The 1,857-nt window shown below is 54.9% G+C and overlaps 1 protein-coding gene across 1 annotated transcript in view; it reads right to left on the bottom strand.

The window, feature by feature from the left end:
• RAP1GAP (RAP1 GTPase activating protein) overlaps positions 1-1,857 on the bottom strand; it is a 24,655-nt gene that overhangs the window by 15,518 nt on the left and 7,280 nt on the right. Inside the window, exons 6-7 of the mRNA XM_023509766.1 lie at positions 538-641; positions 189-267 (exon numbers count right to left, since the gene is read on the bottom strand). Of these exons, the coding sequence (XP_023365534.1) occupies positions 189-267; positions 538-641 (183 nt within the window). The remainder of the gene's footprint in view (positions 1-188; positions 268-537; positions 642-1,857) is intronic.

The raw sequence follows: 1,857 nt of genomic DNA, 5'->3' as shown, positions 1-1,857 counted from the left end.
TGAGGGTGCTATAAAGAGTACAGAAAATGCACAGGCAAAGGGCAGGCAATCAGGAGAACATGTAGTAGCCTTGGACATGGACGGAACATGTGAGATGCAGGACCACAGAAACAAGGCTGCCACTGAAGCCTGATTGTGTGCCCACCTATGGGATCAGAAAGGGAGGCTAAGGGGGGCAGAGGCCTCACCTTTGCCATCTGGACCACGTTGGGGAACTCAGTGAGGCAGGAGATGGGGATGACATCGTGGTATGTCCGGCACTTGGTCCTGGGAGGAGAAAGTCACATGGTGAGGGGCTGGGCAGTGGGACAGGAGGATGGGAGCCCCTCCACATGATGTAAGGCCAGAGGGGGCAGACCATAGCAAGGACCATAGGCCTGACTTGGGCACTAGCTTGCTGTGTGACCTCAGGCAAATCCCTGCCCCTCTCTGGGCCCAATTAGGAGAGTGGGTGAAAAGAGATAGGCTCTCAGATTATAAAATGTCGGCCCTCTTTCCTGGGCAGAATCTTCTCAGGACTCTCCTCTCTGCCCTTACCTGAGCAGCAGCCGGAGGTGTTCTTGGTCTCCAATGACATCATACTTGAGTGAGAATACAAGGTGGCCAAGGGCAGTGTCCAGTGAGTAGTAATTGAAATGTTCCTGTGGTGGGGGGGAGAAGGCAGGGGAGTGGGTGAGGTTGAGCTTGGGTCTTCCAGAAGCCAACTCATTCCCACAATCCTTTACCAACAGCAAGTGTCATGGCTAATAGCAGACTCCACCTCAGACAGACCTGCATTCAAATACCAGCTCTGTCCCTTACCAGGTGGTCAGCCTGAAGAGGTCACTTTACCAACCTGTGCCATACTTTCCTACTTTGCAAAATGCAGGTCAGGTGCAGTGGCTCATGCTTGTAATCCCAGCACTTTGAGAGACTGAGGCAAGAGGACTGCTTGAGGCCAACAGCTCAAGACACGATGGTAGTAAGGCCAGGACTTTGGTGGTAGCCAGGACTGAAACAGATGAAGTGCCTGGCACAGACTCAGTGATTAATGAATGTCTGTTGTACCCTCAGCTCTCTGGGTCCTCATCAAAGTCAGGACCACACTGGTACCTGCATACCTGTCTTCAGTCCTTGCCCTTCTCAAGGCAGGGCACATAGCAGGTGCTCAGTAAGAAAAAGCCAACTAGCTGATTGTACAACCTGTGGCTCTGTGGCCCCTGAAGCCAGGGCCCATGAGAAACAGGAAGTGAAACATCTCATAACACACAAGGTGGCTGGTTGGGCAGGTTTCCACGTGGAGAAGAGGGCACCGAGTTGGAAAGGGACACCCCCAAAGAGCATGAGGGGTGTCTGCAGCAGGAATGGCACCACTGGAAAGGAGCCCAGGGCCGGTACCTCTCGGTAGGAAAGTCCCAAAACTAAGGTCTGGGAGTGCAGGGAGCCACCACCCCAGCCTGGCCCTGGGCTCTCCTGCCAGCCCCAGCCCTGGGAGTGGAGCTGGCTCCTGGGCCACACCCGCCCCAGGAATCACCCTGGAAGTAAATCCTGTTTAAACATGAACATCTGTGCTCAGCAGCCAGGCGGGGAAGGAGGCAGGGGCCAGTGGATGTGCCCTGTAAACCCACAGTTCAGGGGCATCCTGAATGGCCCTGGGGCAGAGTCCCCCAGCCCTGCCTGGCACAGAGGGGCAGAAATCCCCAATGCTTGGTACTACCCACACAGAGGGAGTGGCAGGCACTTGGTAAGGAAGTCCATGGAGTGGGGAGTTTCCTTTGATCCCCAAGGTCCAAAGGAGCCCAAGGGACACAGTAGGAGAGAAGACTCAGGGTCCAAGGACGTCAATGTCCAAAGTCACCCTAACCTTCTCACCTGTCA

This window comes from Otolemur garnettii, unplaced genomic scaffold, assembly GCF_000181295.1.
Source record: "Otolemur garnettii isolate 467f Iridium unplaced genomic scaffold, OtoGar3 scaffold00009, whole genome shotgun sequence".
In the NCBI taxonomy this organism is placed as follows: Eukaryota; Metazoa; Chordata; class Mammalia; order Primates; family Galagidae; genus Otolemur; species Otolemur garnettii.
Note: the sequence above shows the minus strand (reverse complement) of the source record. Positions and strands in the feature narration are given on the sequence as shown.